Source organism: Cupressus sempervirens, chromosome 7 (genome assembly GCF_028749045.1).
Source record: "Cupressus sempervirens isolate cs-2001-9-10 chromosome 7, ASM2874904v1, whole genome shotgun sequence".
In the NCBI taxonomy this organism is placed as follows: Eukaryota; Viridiplantae; Streptophyta; class Pinopsida; order Cupressales; family Cupressaceae; genus Cupressus; species Cupressus sempervirens.
The window spans coordinates 909,243,684-909,260,297 of NC_143124.1; the positions used below are offsets into that span (position 1 = coordinate 909,243,684).

The 16,614-nt window shown below is 38.4% G+C and overlaps 1 protein-coding gene across 1 annotated transcript in view; it reads left to right on the forward strand.

The window, feature by feature from the left end:
* The first annotated feature begins 1,216 nt into the window (after window positions 1-1,216).
* The window catches only part of LOC149550462 (putative phytol kinase 2, chloroplastic), a 67,169-nt gene continuing 51,771 nt past the window's right edge, over window positions 1,217-16,614 (forward strand). Inside the window, exon 1 of the mRNA XM_089793487.1 lies at window positions 1,217-1,942. Coding sequence (XP_089649613.1) covers window positions 1,712-1,942 — 231 coding nt within the window. The 5' untranslated portion in view covers window positions 1,217-1,711. The remainder of the gene's footprint in view (window positions 1,943-16,614) is intronic.

Sequence of the window (16,614 nt, forward strand, 5' to 3'; positions counted from 1 at the left end):
AGTATGACTATAGAGCAAGGTTGCATGGGTACTCGTACCCACACCCTTGGTACTCGTACCCACGTACCCAAGTACCGGATACACGTATCCCACGTATTGGGTACTCAGTGGAGAGCATCATAGCTAAGGACCTTGATTAAGTTTCTGATTATTTTTTTGGTTTTTTAATTTTTGTATTAGCTTGTTGTTTATCAAACTTAATTCAGTACCAAATCAGTTTGAAACTTTGATACTCATTAACAGTAAACTTTATCACTGTTCAAGTCATAAGTTTATCATTTACAATATGTCACTGTCATATGATTTGGGATCTTCTTGTTCATGTTTAAAGTCTGCCTTCTTTGTTATGCATCTAAGCATTTATCATGTATTATTATTTCAAACATATAGCAAATCTGAAACTGAAAAGAATACATTACATTTGCAAACTTTATCACTGTTCTTGTTTTGAAAAACCATTGTCATGACTCATAATTTCGAATTTTTTATAAATATAAAAGTATATTTTTAAAATAAGTTTGACATACCCAAGTACCTCCGTCCCCTATTATGAAAAATACTTTAAACATAAAACATTCAACAATAGCATATATATATATATATATATATATATATATATATAATTTGACTTATGGCTCATATTTTCAAATTTCTTGTTTTGAATGCTCAATGTCATGACTCATGACATATATTTTGGTTTTTATATTTTCTATAAAATATTAATTATATAGAAAAAAATTAGGCATACACACGTACCCCCGTCCCCTATTTTGAAAAATATGCGTACCCGTACCCGTACCCATTCTCGTTCCCGTACCCACGTACTTGTGCAACCTTGCTATAGAGTATTAAAAAATATGAAAGAAATAGCGGTTGCCGCATCAAGGCATATGGTAAAACTATAAAACCACATGCGTAGTGGCAGCCCCATTTTATATTCGACGAGAAAAAATTGATGATAGCATCCCCGTTAAAAATCAATTTCTTGCACCATCAAAAACAAATGATCAGGATTAGTTGGATTGTCATCTAATCGTTGGGAACTTAATTCAACTCTTGATCGTGGAAAACAGGGCGTGCGTCGTCTGGCATAACAGGGATCCATAAAACGAAGTTTATCCCATCTTATATGAGACGAAAAAAAGTATCTATCTGCAATAGGAGCAGAGGTAATTTGAAGTTATGAAATAAACCATCGACGTAGGTGCAATTTGACTTGGAGAATTAATGTAATGCGTATAATTTGACTTGGAGTCTTCATAGAATGCATTCTACATAATTACAATGAGATTTTTTAACTCTCTCACAAATTTAAATTTTCAGGCGAAAACAAAATGTATGTCTCTAGTGTTTCGAAGCATATTAAACAAAAAAATCCAACCAAATAAATTGAGAACCAAACATTAAAAGCAAAGACTCAGAAAACAACAAAGAGTGACCATTAATCTGAAGTCATAGAAAACAATTCTTTAAAAGCTTAGGTGAGAAGGGCCACGTAATTGGACTCTGTAATTTTAAACTATTATATTCCCGATGGCTCAGTAACTGTAAAGTGGTTCTCTCTACTATTCTTCAGCTTGCGGTACTTAAAATAGTAGAATACCCTTCTGCAAGTCTAAGGCTTAAGGTTTCGCCAGCCAAAAATTGTAGGTGTAGCTTAGTGAGAATTCCACAAATTTTAGTGGGTTACTGCTAGAAAAGTAGAGAGGCTATGAGTCTTGATACGGGGGCATCTCGAGTGGGTTGCTCTCAAAACGGAGGTCGGCAAATATGCTCTGTACAAACTGAGAATTTCATGACTTTTGCTGGGTTGTCCATTCCCATCATCTCCTCACAGGACCAGATTGTACATGATATAATAGTTTCAGTTCTTACAGCTTCTGTAGTTCTAGTTTGCCTCAGGTTCTGGGATGAAATGGCCAAGCGAAACGTTTTTGATCAGGTATTCCTCCATATTCCTCTGAAATCATTGTCTTTTTTGTGATGAGCCTTGCTGGCTCAATCTTTAACCACTCTGATAATTGACAAATCTTTGTTGTTTTGGAATGATTTATCCTTGCTATGTTTTCTTCAGAATATATAAATTGAACATCGCCTATAATAGACAACACATGAATGCAAATTGGAAATGCTTGTAATTGACTAACAAAGATTTTTCTTATATTTTCAATAGATAATAACAATGCACTCTCTTGCAATTATGATATCCAAAAATGAAATTGCAGCTCATAGGAAAAACCTGGAAACCAATCCAGCTAATTAAACTTGGCCAAAGTCCTTACAAAATCACCATACACTGATAACAAGCCCCAAGACACTCAAATTAGTGGTGAAATGAACCTACAATGCTGATGGATTTGTTCTAGAGGCTGATCGCCTAGCTTGGGGGATTCACTTGGGCTTGTAATTCACCTGTAGCTGCTTCTCTTAATGCACAAACCCTGTTCTAAATCCCTGTGAACTCCTATAGCTGGCCCAACTCTGCAATTTATTCACTGAAACTTTCTATATTGTCAATTTCGTGCCCAAAATTATGGCTCCTGTGTGGAGCCATCACTGAATGCATAATATCACTGGATCTTCTGTAATGAACTCTGCTGGATTTGTTCAATTAAACTTAAACCTGAACTTCTGAGTTTTCGTCAAACAGTCGGCATTTAACCGGTGGATATTTTAGCAGGAGTTAATTTACCATTACTTAGCTGCTAGTGAGCTTGAATACCCAAGAATATTCATGTTAACAATGAAATGGAGACTTCAAAATAAATATTAATAATGGTATATCAGCCCAAGGAGTACTATTGTTTTATGAAGATAACAGCAATTACAGTTCTGTATGCAAAATATCATTGACAGAATGCCTTGACAGAATGCCAGTATGTAAAGATTTACATAAACAAATATTATTGCACATACGGTTCAGAGAAAAGAGAACAGACCCGACTCCAAGGTATTGCGGAATGGCCAAGTTCGTTGTCCAGACTACCAATGCGTTTTCCTTATGGCATCACCTTCAGACTAGTTCCAGTTCTCCCACAGTCTGCATCAATCCCGCTTATTGATGACTCCTGTTATCTCTTGGTTTGTCAACACTGCACTAAGGATAACCCTGCGGAATATGCCCATGGTCCAGTTTGGGATGCCGGCCCGCTAACTTCCTTTCTCACACAGATCAATTACTGTCAGCTCAGTATATTAGAAGGACGCTCCCCGATTCAGAATCGTAACTCAGGGAAGCCAACTTACACAAAACTTTCCAACGTTACCTTGACTATGGAGTGATTATTTAAGCTGCCTGTCATCCAAGCACTAGTCTGTTGGATAACAACCTGTACATGCCATTTCTGATTCCAGACATCTGTACTTCTTTATGCTGTGAGCTCTATCTGCCTGTAGCTTCTTGTATCAATTCGTATCTCAGCCTTGAAAATTGAAAGTGAGAACCAGGTTTGTGTCCAGCCTCACTGATTTTCCTTAAGAGGTTTCGTCCTTAGGAAATATCCAGTCACATTTAAGCAACCTTTGGAATTTGAGAAAATAACGTTCTTAGGAAATATCCAGTCACATTTAAGCAACCTTTGGAATTTGAGAAAATAACATATATTTGTGGTGCCAATCCCAAAGCAAATATGTTCTTTTATAACCTCAAAGTGTGGAGAGATACAAACATCTTAACAATGTGTGATAGAAGACTATTTCCTCTTTCAGTCACTTAAGTCATTTTGTCATAAATTGACTTTAAACAATAAAGTACTTTATATTTCAACTCAATAAAATAAAGTGACTTTAACCTAAGACTTTCCCATTTAAATTCTCCTCAAATGAAACTAAAACTCTTGTGACTGGCTGGCATCCTAAATCACATGCCGTTAGCATTTCCGGATGGAGGGATAGATCAACTAGGCACCATTATAGCTAGTGCAGAGAAGGGGACATTACAATCCTCCCTTCCCAGAATTGCTTGCCCTCAAGCAATCTCAATGCCGCATGTTGTAGGATTGACTCGCTTTCCCAAGTGGCATCCTCAGAAGGTAAATTCTTCCAGCAAACTAGATATTCCTTGATGGACCTATTACACAACTTCCTCTCTCTGACCTCTATCACCTTTTTTGGAACTAATACAAGCTTCCCTTCCTCATTGAGCTGAAGCAACTCTATAGAGGAAACTGTATGCTGGCCAATCGCTTTCTTGAAACATGAAACGTGGAACATGTTATAAATTTTGTTGTTATCAGGTAAATCTAGCTCATAGGCAACTTCACCAACCCTCCTAGTAATGCGATATGGACCAAAAAATCTAGGCTGAAGTTTTTGAGACCCACTCTTCTTCAAGGAACTCTGCTTGTATGGTTGGAGACAGAGAAAAACCACGTCACCTAACTCAAAACTCCTCTCAGTCCGGCAACAATCAGCATACATCTTCTGCTGATTCTGGGCCCATAGAATGTTCTCTTGAAGAGATTTGAGGATATCGTGTTGATCCTGTATCCAATCCCCAACTAGTGGTGGTGCCCTACTGTCCTGCAAAGCCAAGTCTATGAATGACAGGGGTTCGCTGTCATAGAGAGCTCGAAATGGAGACATCTGAATGGACATGTGGTAGGAGTTGTAACAATACTCCCCTAGATACAAACACTTAACCCATGCTCTTTGTTGTCCTGCTACATAGATCTGGAGATAACCCTCCACCCATTTATTAACTATCTTAGTCTGTCCATCCGTTTGGGGGTGGTAACTCGTGGTGGGTGTCAACTCCGTACCGGTCAATCTGAACAGTTCCTGCCAAAAAGTGCTAAGGAACTTGCTATTCCTATCACTCACAATGGTGTGAGGAAGACCATGTAAACGAAAACCCTCTCGAAAGAATAACTTAGCTACTTGAGAGACTGACCAATCTGTTGGTATGGTAAAGAAGTGGGCGAATTTTGTTAATCTATCCATGACCACAAAAATAGAATCCCTGCACTATACCCTAGGCAACGCTGTGATAAAATCCATGGAAATACTCTCCCATTTCTACGCCGGAATGGGGAGAGGCTATAATAACCCGGCTAGAAACTCATGCTCTGACTTGTTCTCTTGACAAGTCTGACACTCTCTGATATGCTGGAGGACATCGTCCTTGATGCCCTTCCATGAAAATCTTTACCTAACTTGTCTATAGGTTTTGAAGAATCTTGGGTGTCTAGCTGATGGTGCATCATGTAGAGTTTCCATAATCTTACTTTTGAGTTTAGATCCCGGTACGAGGTAAATATGATTCTTATAGAAAATCACATTTTCTATTACCTTGTACATGCTGTCCTGAAGTTGTCCATCCATAATTTGACATGCTTGAGTATTCTTAGAATACTCAACCAGCAATTGAGACTTCCAATCTACTGAAATCTTAAAAATAGCACAACATTCCGCTACTGACAGTGTCTTGGAAAGTGCATCAGCAACTACATTGTTCTTGCCTTTGACATACTCAATGTCAAAATTATAGGTCTGAATCTTGTTGACCCAATTTTTTTGTCTCTCATTAAGATCCTTCTTTTCTAAGAAGTAGCATAAACTATTGTGATCCATCCTAACTGTGAATTTGCCCCCCACTAGGTACTGTTTGAACTTCGCTAAAGCATGCATAATAGCCAACATCTCCTTATCATAAGTGGAGTGTAGTCTCTTGCCATCCTTGAGCTTCCTACTCTCATAAGCAATCGGATGCCTATCCTGCATGAGAATTGCACCAATACCACTTCCTAAAGCATCACACTCAAGAACAAATGGTCGAGAGAAATCGGGCAATGCCAAGATTGAGCATGTGCTCATCACTTGTTTGAGCCTATCGAAGGTCTCCTCTACCTCAACTATCCATTTGAAAGCCCCCTTCCATGTGAGGTCGGTGAGGGGAGCTACTATCTAAGAGATTCCTCTAGCAAACCTCCTGTAGTAAGAGGAAAGACCCATGAATCCCCTCAAATTTGATACGTTCCTCAGTGGTGGCCAATCTAGGATTTGCCTAAATTTTTTCTTGATGTACCTTCACCCCATCTACACCAATCACGTGACCAAGGTAAAGAATCTTGGTCAATCTGAACTCACACTTGAACTCATTAGCAAACAATGAGTGCTCCTCCATGATACTGAGTACCTCATCTAGATGCTGCAAGTGCTCCTCCCAAGTTCTGCTGAAAATCAACATGTCATCAAAAAATACTAATACGCTCTTTTGTAGCTACTTTCTAAAGATGCGGTTCATACATGACTGAAATGTAGCTAGTGCATTAGTGAGTCCAAATGGCATAACCAAGAACTCATAGTGACCATAGTGACACTGGAAGGCAATCTTATGCACATCCTCCTCGCGAACCTATATTTAATGGTACCCCGATCTGAGATCTATCTTTGAGAAGTAAACTGCCCCATCTAACTCATCTAGTAGCTCATCAATGCGAGGGATTGGGTACCTGTTCTTGATGGTCCTCTTGTTGAGAGCACGGCAATTGATACAAATACGTAGAGTGCCATCCTTCTTCTTCACCAATACAACTGAAGAAGCAAAGGGACTGGAGCTAGGTTTGATGTGTCCCATGTCTAGAAGTTCCTTAATCGTCTTTTTTATCTATTCCTTATAGTTCCTGGGATGACAATAAGGTGTCATGATGATGGGTTTGGCACTCTTCTCCAACTCGATGATATGCTCAAACCCTCTATCTGGTGGAATCCCTGGAGGTGTGACCTCAAAAACCCTCTTGTGCTTATCAAGCACCGGCTGAATGTCAACATGAATCTGTTGTCCTGAGTCTAAGGTAGCATTAGAAGAAATAAAATAGTGGGCTGCCCACTCCATGTCATCATGTCTCGTGATTGCCTCCATCCTGTGGGCTTGAATTAACCTGGGTTCTCCCTCCAGCATAGCCTTGAGGATCACTTGTTTGCCATCCTGTTAGAATTCTAGTTGCATCTTATCATGATCAACTATGTACCTCCCAATAGTCTGCAACCACTGTCTACCCAACATGGCATCTAACCCATCCTAATCAACCACATAAAAATCTATCTCAAGAAGGAAATCATCAAATGAATTGGAAGTCCTGACACCTTCCCTACACATCTCAATCTCTCACCTCCTACCATTTTGACCTCAAACTCGAGTATGTCGTCAATCTGTAACTTCCTCTTGGTAACCCATCATAAACTTATGAAGTTATGCGAGGCACCTATATCCTGGAGACATATAATACGTTGTCCTCTAACAATTCCCTTCAAACAGAAGGGGTGTCCCATGGGATCGTTGGAAAGTGATGCTATGATAGGGGGCTTTCCTTGGGTGCATTCCTTCTTTCTCTCTCTAGATGGTCGCTTCTCATTACCTTCCTCATCAATGCCATCAATATCGCTGCCCTCCTGCTGCTCATCCTCCTCCTCTGAAAGTACCTCTACATAATGTATCTTGCCTTTGCCAAGGCATCTATGATCCAATGTCCAAGGCTCTCTACAAGTGAAGCATAGCTTCTTCCTCTTGAGTTCATTCTATGTCTCAAAGTCTATCTTGGGAGGTGTAGCCTTATGCTGGTTTTTGTTCTTTTGGAATGAAGCGGACTGCTTATACGTTTTCTTAGGAGGCTGTAATATCGAAGACTGTGATTCTAGATCGTGTGTGATCTTAATAGCATCATGCAGAGTGTTTGGTTTAAGTACCTTAACCAAACCTCTATATCTATCCTGTAAATCCTCAGTGAACAACATTACCTTACGTTGTTCTGACATATTTGGAACCATCACCAAGATCTGTTAAAACTCGTCAATGAAATCATCCAGAGATCCACCCTGTCATAATTATGTCAAATACCTATAATAGACCTCTATATCCTTCTTGTCAAAATGAGTAATCGGCTTATAGTTGAAAGTCTCATAGGACATAATGAGACCATGATCCTAATAAACAACCCGTGATGCCACCAATCATATGCCGCTCCCTCTAAATGCATTGAAACAAATCTGATGGCTTTTATCTCTAACATATGTTTAAGTGTTAGGTAAGTGTCTAGCTTGTAAATCCAAGCTCTTGCAGATGTCTTATTGCTACCATCAAAAGTAGGGAGAGATAGTTTATTCATAGCATGCTTTAAGTCTCCATTTGGTGCTCTAGGTCTCTTGTCCTGCTACTGTCTTTCTGTCTCCTGTTTCTAATTTAAGTATTGAATAAAGGACATATTTTGTTTAACCAGGTCAGAAAACAAATCTCATTCATCATACATCGCCATAACGTTTTCTGACAATAAGTTTGGTGCCGCTGGTGTTGTTACCTCTTCCTCTACATTAAAATAGAGCATTAAAGGCCTGTTTGTGTTTTGCGTGGGGGCCCTAATAGCTCGAGGTGATCTTGCCACACTACCACCTCCACTGTGATGACTCGGGGCTGCCCTATGAGGTGGAGCTAACTGCTGCATAGCGCTTGCAAGTTGCTGAAGCACATTAGCAATGTTGTTCTGTCCATCTTTGATGGCATGCAATGTTTCCCTTACTTCTCGATCCAATTTAGTTTCATTATGAGCCATTTGAATGCTGTTTGCCTATTCTGCTAGTTCAAACTGATCAACTTGTTTAGCCTGTTCAACCTGTTCCAAAAATTAATTTCTCATCCACTGAATAACTACTCTCAATGTCAATCTGCTCTGAAGACTCTGCTTGTTCCGTTTGGAGGTGACTGAATTTATAAGGTTTCTTCCTCATACCTCGCTGTCATTTTTTTCCTGTTTATTCCAACCTGTTATGTAGTAAATTTTCCCACAAGATGTCAGGACCTATGGCTCTGATACCACTATAATGAACTCTGCAGGATTTGTTTAGTTAAACTTAAATCTGAACTACTAACTGTTCGTCAAACAGTTGGCATTTAACTAATGGATATTTTAGCAGTAGTTAATTTACCGTTACTTAGCTACTAGTGAGCTTGAATACCCAAGAATATTCATGTTAACAATGAAATGGAGACTTCAAAATAAATATTAATAATGGTATAACAGCCCAAGGAGTAATCATTTTCCTTAAGTGGTTTCATCCTTAGGAAATATCCAATCACATTTAAGCAACCTTTGGAATTTGGGAAAATAACATATATTCATGGTGCCAATCCCAAAGAAAATACGTTCTTTTATAACTTCGAAGTGTGGAGAGATACAAACATCTTAGCAATGTGGGATAAAAGACTATTTTGTCTTTTAGTCACTTAAGTCATTTTGTCATAAAGTGACTTTAAACAATAAAGTACTTTATATTTCAACTCAATAAAATAAAGTGACTTTAACCTAAGAGTTTCCCATTTAAATTCTCCTCAAATGAAACCAAAACTCTTGTGACTGGCTGACATCCTAAATCACATGCCGTTAGCCTACCTAGATGGAGAGATAGACCAACTAGGCACCATTATAGCTACCGCAAAGAAGGGGACATTACATCTTCCACCATCTCAAAGCGCTGAAAACATTGAAGAATTGTCAACCTCCAATGTAGATGCATTGTAGAAACACTTGTCTTCAAAATTCCCAAGAGAAAACTCCAAACCAAGTTAGATCAATCATAACACAATGAAATTGATTTCTTGAGGCACCTTTATATATTTTCTCTCACTAGGTTCGATTTGGCTTTTTGCTTTTCACATTAAAAATATTTTCTTTTTACTTATGTCAGTGACCTTGGTTTGTAATATGTCAGATTTTAATGTGCTCCATAGTCATTAAATGCACATTAATTACAAACTTGGACCAGTCACTTTTATTATTAATTTATAATTGGCCTTAATAATATATTATCAAGAAAAGTTCTAATTGAGCTAGAGTCTTGCCTTTTCGCTAGATGGAATTTATATATTTCAAGATTTTAAAATACTCATTTAATTCTTAAATACTTAAATTGCCAAATATGTTTTTTAAAATTTTAATATTTTGAAATCACATATAAGCTAAAATTTTTAGAATTTTTTATTAATTGATTGATAATTATTTAAGAATTTATTTCTATAATCACAATAGTGTAAAAACACTGGGTTAGCTTATGAATTAGCTACCTTATATCAATAGATATAATTAGATTTAGCTAAACTGTACTGAAGCTGAACCCTATTTGCATTTTCTTTAAAAGTGTCAAATAAAGCATGGATGCATAGAAAGTGTGCATAAATTTGCAGGCGCACAGAATGAACCAAAAACAGAAACAAAATTCTTGTGCCTAGGCTCCAAAATGAATACAATCATTTCAAGGAAACTTGAATTTCTGAAATCTCCAATTGTGAGGGTTCATTAGAATGGCTTTTCTAATGAAGGATTCCCTTCAAAGCATATTTTTACTCTTTATGATCCTATCTTACTTCTGATCAATGAATTTGGGGAGCGGGAAAATGAAACGATAAGGTAAACATGATTACAAATTAAGGTTGCTAAAGAAGGTTGACACACATAAACTTGTGTTGAACAGACTAATGAAAATGGTGAAGCTTAACATTCTTCCACTAGAAGGATTGACACACAACTATGGTTTGGATTAAAACAGTGAGGTTGTATTATTTAAGTATATCCCATTCATACAAAATGTTTCTTTGGTTTATGTTTTTAGATTGTAGGTACTAAGACTTGCAATGAGTATACAGACCAGCAAGGAAGACCAGATAATTTATTTAAAAGATCCCAACTACTACAACACTGCATTTTCTTATATTGAAAGCTCAACAGTGATGAGAACAACATCTGGACTATGTGTGTCGTTTTGATGCATATGGACCAAATATGGAGATTATGGCCTCTATTGCCAAACTTGGTAAAGTCTTATGACAATTTAGTGGTGGAAGCGGTTTGAAAGAGGATTACAATGAAAAGTAATGTTGCTGGATATATTTACAGATTTCAAAAGTACAAAATAGAACACCTTAATTGTAAGAATATTCCTCAGGTTAAATGGAGAAGCAAGGCCATCAAGCTACGAGTTGAACTCACCTCCTTAGCATGCGCATAAGTGTGTGACCACAAAAACCTTAACAAAGAAAGCCCTTACAACACTTCAAATCGTATCTTGTAGACATGATTGAAATAAAAAATGGTGGGTTACTTAAAAGGATCTGGGGTTAAATAACTCAAATTGACAACCCCTCTTGTGAAACCCTTCATTATCCCTACCCTCTATATCCATTTCCTCTCCAACGTCAATTCCACGACGTCACAAAAGTCAACCAGATGCAAGGAACTCCACCCGTGGAAATCCTTAAGTGCTTCCCAATCAGCAAAAATCCACTTCAATTCCCTCTATCAAAGCCTTGACAACACTGAGATTTCCAGAATTCACTAAATATTTGTCCATGGTGTCAAAATGAAGTAATGTGATGGCATCGATAATTGACATGAGGCCTCTGTTGGAAACCCATAAATTATCGGCATCAAAGAAGCCCCAACCACCATATACACCCCTAAAAATCCCTCTGCAAGACTTGTCTAGAATTCAGATGCATTGGTAAAATCCCAAACATCATGAGGGCACATTTGAGGTGATCAATTAACATCAGCCTCAAAAAGAAGATTGTCAAATGACAATGTTGTATCCATCGCAGACAAAGGATTGTTCACAAAGTGAACCTCACTTATGTATTGATCAGAACTATATATCCCTAATCTATCAGAGACATGATGTGTTATTCTCCTGTTGTACAATATCATGCTCCTTCTCTATTACCTTGCTCTTGTCTCTAAACAAAGAAATAGATTGCAGACTCTCTTTTGCGATTTCCCTCAACACATGCCTCCTACCTTGAATCCCATCTCCATCAAAGGTAGGTTGAGGGTGAACTCTCCAATATCCTAAAGCCACTATATACCCAACACTATGTCTAACTCACCCAAATTGATTACATATAAACTAGTTTGTAGCTCATAGTCATCAAATGAAAGTGAGATTGCATATATGTTTACTGCAGGCAAGGGTATAATCATCTACCACTTTGATATGGACTCCAATAAAGTCCTCTATCTAAAGTCCACTTCTACTGACAAATCCCTTATCAATGAAATTATGTGTAGCCCCAGTGTCAAGCATCGCAACTTGATGCAAGAGCATCTTGGGGTAGTTGGCAATCCTGCATGTTGGAGTGCTTTTGACCTTGGAGTTGGGGAACTCGGTTAAAGAAGTGATGCTTGGTCATTATTCGGAGTTCTTGGCTATAGTTTTGCCTGAGGAGCTCCGTGACTGAAGGAACTCAGTTATGCTTAAGGTGCTTGGTTGATGATCTGCTCAATGATGCTTGTGGGCGCTCTGTGGATGTGCTTGCTTGGTGTATACTGGTGTGCTTGGTGGTTGATGTTGACGCTTGGTGGTTTGGCTCACCGAATGATGTTCTTGAGAGATTTTATCGGCTAACTTGATGCATTTAATATGTGTGGCGTGTGATGGTGATGTGGATCGTTTGTGGGATGTGTGAGGACCTATTTGGAGTCTTGGTTATTTATCCTATATGCATTTAATGCTTGTTGTAAGCTGACTAAGGCATTTTGTATTTATTTGGGTTTCTAGATGATTCTATTTGCAACAGGCCGACTTGTGGCCGTCCAATTATAAAAGGAGGATTTGGGTAGTGTATAGGCATTTATTCAGAGTAGCAGAGATTTAAGGAAGGAATCTAGAGTTGCAAATTGAGAGCAGAGCTAGTAGTTGAGTGTGGGCTTGGGAAACAAGGAGATTGCTTTGTAGCTTGTGAGCACAAGTTTAGATCTAGCTTGAGGTTTCTACCAAATTGCTATGCTGTTACAGATATGGGCTATCTAGGGTTGGGTTGGATCTTGCGAGGTTTGCTTTGTAATTGACCGTAATCGGGAAGGCCTTACAGCCTGACACAATGCACGTAATCAGTTAATTTATGAATAAAGAAGCTGAGTTTGGTATCAAATCTTGTGTTTTTGGTGTGTTTCCACTGTGTGGTTATTGCCAGGGACTAGATCACCTCCATTGGGGGTACATTTGGTCTTGCCTTGCATCACAACTCATCGTTGTCCATCCAATAATCCTCTAATCCTAAAGCAAACACATGTGGTACGGTGGGAGATAATGCCAAGGGGGATAGTTTGGCATCAAGATCAAACTCAAGAGAAGCTTTTCAAGCATCATAAACATCAGAAACTGCTGGCTGATATGACTTTTTAGTCTCATCCTCATCATAGTATACCCACATGGAACAACAGCTTTGTCCTTCGGTCTTCAAACAAGTGTGGTCATGATCAAAGTGTTTTGTACCCTAATAAAAAAGTTGTTTCTTTCTTAAATCCTCATAAGTTGCTTCATCATATTTTGCTACTTATTTCTTCTTTTGATCAACAACTTGTGGGTGATCATCCTTAGAAGGCAAAGTGGTAGATTTAGGCTGGAATTTGACTCTTAGGAGCTGCAAGCTCCATGCTTCTTGCCTTTTTAATGGCCCCATGCAGCAAAGGTGGATCAAAATCCTTAAGCCAACCTCTCAAAGGCTCTTGTAGACCCTCTGTAAATAACATGACCAATTGTTTCTCTATTATATTAGGAAAATATCACAAGAAGCCTCTGAAATTCACTAATCAAATAATTCAAACTGCCCACCTGTCTAAGTTGAGCAAGATCTTTGAAATATGACTCGGGATCCTTTTTGTTGAAATGCTTGACCAATTTGTCAGAATACTCCTGATACGAGGTAGTAAGGTTATGCTGCACGGTGATAATCCCATGATACCATTAGTCATGGGTTGATCCATCTAGATGCAATGTTGCAAACTTAATTGCATCTACCTCTGTCATAGGCTATAGAGTCAAAAAAGTGTCAACTTTATTAATCTAAGCTCTACCGGTGACCTTCCCATTGCCATCAAACATAAAAAGAGTGATCTTGCTAGCAGCATGCTTAAGATCAACATTCTAGTTCCTTAATCTTCTTTCCTACCTATGCTTGTTGTGCTCTCTCCTCTAGTTCATGAACCTATCAAATTTTTAATGATCTTTGACTCTTTGTGGCAATGCGTCCCGCTCACCATGCATGACTAAAACATCATCAGCAAAAGCTCCACCATCTTCTTCTTTTACACTCCCTACCTCAGTCTCACTCCTCAAGAACATGGGACATGTAGGCATGTCATAGGAACCTGCAGGAACTCCTCTCGCCCTGGGAGTCCCAATTGCACTACCATGCTCTTCCTGGTGATGGTTTTGCCCTCTAGCCAAAGACATTTACTGAATGACTGTGGCAAGCTGCTGCAAAACAGTGGTCACCTGTTGCTGCCCTGCTGCAAGATCCCTGAATATTAACACGACTTCCCTATACTCATTATTTTCTGTATTCCTGGGTGGACTAGGACCTCTCCAGTCACCCATTGTGGCCAATTGTGTTTCCAGTACCTGTTCAACCTGTGGTTCTGTTCTATCCCTGCATGAGTTATACCTAGTAGCATAAAATCTCTGTGGTTTCATAAAATCCATAACCTTGTAGGATGGCAAGAAATCACTCTGATACCACTGTGATGAGCCCTACTGGCTCAATCTCTGACCATTCTGATAATTGACAGGTTTTTGTTGTGTTGCAATGATTTATCCTTTCTATTTCTTCTTGAGAATATATAAATTTAAGACTGCAAATGGTAGACTGCTAGATAACATATGGATGGAAATTGGAAATGCTTGTAATTAACTAACAAAGATTTGTCTTATTTATTCAATAGATAATAACAATGCATTCTCTTACAATTATTGATATTCAAAATTGAAATTGCAGCTAATAGGGAAAACCTGGAAATTAATGCTGCTAATTGAACTTGGCCAAAGTCCTTACAAAATCACCATACGCTGACAAGCCCCAACACACCTAAATTAGTGGTGAAAAGAACCCACAATGCTGATCGATTTGTTCTAGAGGCTGAACACCTAGCTGGGAAGACTCACGTGGGCTTGTAATTCACCTGCAGCTGCCTCTATTAATGCACAAACCCTGTTCTAAATCGCTGTGAACTCCTATACCTGGTCGCCAATGTTCACTCTGTGTAATTTATTCACCAAACTCAACCCTAAACTCTATTTCAAGCCCAGTTATGGGTTTTGCGTGAAGCCATCACTAAATGCACAATATCAGTCGATCTTGCACCATCTCAAAGTGCTTAAAACATTGAATATTTGTCTCCCTCCAATGTAGATGAATTGCAGAAACCCTTGTCTCTACACAAATCCGAAGAGAAAGCTCCAAACCAAGTTAAAGCAATCATAACATAATGAAATTGATTTCTGGAGGCACCTTTATATATTTTCTCTCACCAGGCTTGATTTGGCTTTTTGCTTTTTACTTATGGTGTTGACCTTGGTTTATAATATTTAATGTGCGCCATTTAAAATAGGTCATTGAATGCACATTAATTACATAACTTGGTCCATTCACTTTATTATTGTATAATTGGCGTTAATAATATATTATTAATAAAGTAAAACTATGAATAACAAAATAATCATGAACATAGGCTATTAAATCTCCTCCAAGGAACCAATTATAAATCGAGAAAAATACTACAAATGCCAGACATCCAAGTGCCCTACTTTAAAATTTCCTTACTATAATAGATACAACTTCCAACTCATATCACAAACTCATGGTACAGGCACTGGATCATGAAGTAAATTGCTGACTTTCTGAAGGCATTTTGTTAAACAGTCTGTTCATAGGCGTTAAATATTCAGTTTCAAGTTTACACAGAACATAATATCTAACAGTCTGTTTGTATGGTTTCACAAAAGTAGAAAGGAAGTCTTGCTGAACACTAATTCTCCAGGTGGTCATAATGGAAGGCATTCAAATTGAATTTTAAAACTGCTACTGTAATTAACAACTTGATGTACAAATCTCCTGACACAATCTGCAAATAGGATCACACCCAAGCTGTACAACTCCAAGTCTATTCAACTCCAATGGTGACACATCTGTACTGTGTAGTGATCCCTTAACAATTCAAACTTATATAAAAAGTTTACATGCACCTGTAATACAGCATTTTTATGATGTCTGCCGTTACTGGGAAGTGTACTGTGACTGGTCGAGTTGCCAGTATCTTTATTAGATGTAGGGAATACTATCAATTGTCAAAAGCTTGCTGCTACGCGGAATCGCCACAATTTAATAGAAGGGCTTGTGAATATATCATTTTCTAGATTTGCATACCTAACACAACCTCTGGATAACCAATCAACAGAATGTGATACAACAGCTTGCATATTCCCTCTTCCAGTGATAAGTGTCCCAACGTTATTAACTGTGCTTTAAAGTGGTAGATTTTGGCTCTGCAACTTTCTAGACATCTCTACGGAATATAGCACCCAGAAGTTTCAAAGTGCCATCATATCCTTTGGGTTTGAACTTTTGATCACTTTAAATGGAAAGCTGAGCCACCTGCTATCAACTATTATCACCTGTTCTTGGAATAACAAAGACGTGGTTCTCTATGTTCTGATGCAACAACCCTCCTTTCAAATATTCATTCTCATGACAAGGGAATCTTCTTAAACTGTGAGCCTAACCACCTTCCACCAAGGTCACCGGGAGACAGGGAAACTTGGAGGTCTTCGGTACTGGTACTGGTATCAGTACGG